Source organism: Propithecus coquereli, unplaced genomic scaffold (assembly GCF_000956105.1).
Source record: "Propithecus coquereli isolate 6110/MARCELLA unplaced genomic scaffold, Pcoq_1.0 Scaffold246, whole genome shotgun sequence".
In the NCBI taxonomy this organism is placed as follows: Eukaryota; Metazoa; Chordata; class Mammalia; order Primates; family Indriidae; genus Propithecus; species Propithecus coquereli.
The window spans coordinates 1,759,025-1,760,477 of NW_012148019.1; the positions used below are offsets into that span (position 1 = coordinate 1,759,025).

At 35.5% G+C, this 1,453-nt stretch overlaps 1 protein-coding gene across 1 annotated transcript in view; it reads right to left on the reverse strand.

Annotated features, from left to right (window-relative positions):
* Nucleotides 1-361, reverse strand: part of ABL2 (ABL proto-oncogene 2, non-receptor tyrosine kinase) — a 25,844-nt gene extending 25,483 nt beyond the window's left edge. Inside the window, exon 1 of the mRNA XM_012646526.1 lies at nt 250-361. Coding sequence (XP_012501980.1) covers nt 250-361 — 112 coding nt within the window. The remainder of the gene's footprint in view (nt 1-249) is intronic.
* Nucleotides 362-1,453: the final 1,092 nt, after the last annotated feature.

The window sequence follows — 1,453 nt, forward strand, 5'->3', positions numbered from 1 at the left end:
CCTCAACGTAGCCTAAATTCTTCACATCAAACCATATATATCTTATTATCACAAAGTATTATATATTATTCATATATTCTTCCATTCAATAAATATTTATTGGAATACTATTACGGAATACCAGGAAAATGGCACATAAACCTTCGCTGACCAAGAATGAAAACAGTAACAGTAGATGAGATTAATTTTTTGAACTCTCCATTCATGCCTGATTAATATGGTTACCAAACTACCCACTCTGAACCCTACCTGTTAAGGCGGGTCGAGCACGTCCCGAGGCCTCGCCGCGCAGGCAGCAGAGCGGCGTGTTCTGATCTCTACCATAACTGCTAGGTGGGAGCAGAACTGTCCCAAAGACCATGCCTCTTCCCAGAAGCACAGAAGTTAAACTGCTCTATGTAAAGAGGAAGTCTCAGGATTCCACGCTCTGACAAGCGACACCACCTGCATGTGACACTTACTCATGCACTCAGTGGCCAGAGGAAACCAATAAAAGGGTGGTGAGCATTCACAACTCCCAAAGTGGGTGGAGACTGACCCAAAGGAAAATGTCCAGTAATCAGCAAAAGACTAAGTCAGAATGAAGTTGTCTCAAAAACCCTGGAAATATTTTTTAAATATCCATAAATAAAATAAAAACCAACACAGACATGAGTAACAAATAGTTTAATAATAAAATGATGTAGGGATCATTAAGTATAGTTCTCATTCCCTAAGGAGATGATCGAGTAAGAAAATGGAGAGAAAAGTTTCCTTGGAGAAAACCTGTTTACAATAAAACACCAAATCTACTTTCAAAGGGAGGGAACGCCTAGCAAGACTCATCTTTTGCATCACTTGAATAGTTCAAGAAACCACAAATCCAAAGTGAAAGAGACAGTTACGATCTGATTCATAAGCACAGAAGCCAAGAATAACTACGTTCACTGACATTCTGGCTCTGTAACTTAATAAAGGTTAAAAACATGGCACATAGTGTTGAAAAAATTGAGTGTTAAAACTCTTAAAAACAAAAGCCAAATCTTTGTTAATATACAGGAACAAAGTTAAATAAAATTTAAGAACCTGAAAATGAGTACCTATCAGAATTAAACTAGTAAAATGCACAAATAATAGATAACTTTAGTGGTATAATATATAAAAATAATACAAAAGAGTGTAACTGTGTAGCTGAGAATATTCATTGACTCAATAAATATTTATTTATTAAGCATCTACTATGTACCAACCACCGTTTTTGGTCGATAAAAGTAACGGTAAAATTACAGGATAGCAGGACTGAAATAGCCATCAATAAAGTTGAAAAATAAAACGAGAGTTTAACCTTATTAGAGTAACTTTCATGCAGGTAATTATTAACAGTTTAAAAGAATAAAGCTTATGTTTTCAAAGAGATTAACCTTTATAAAGCTAGTACTGTCAACACTGTGGGGAAAGCAAGAGTTAAATGACT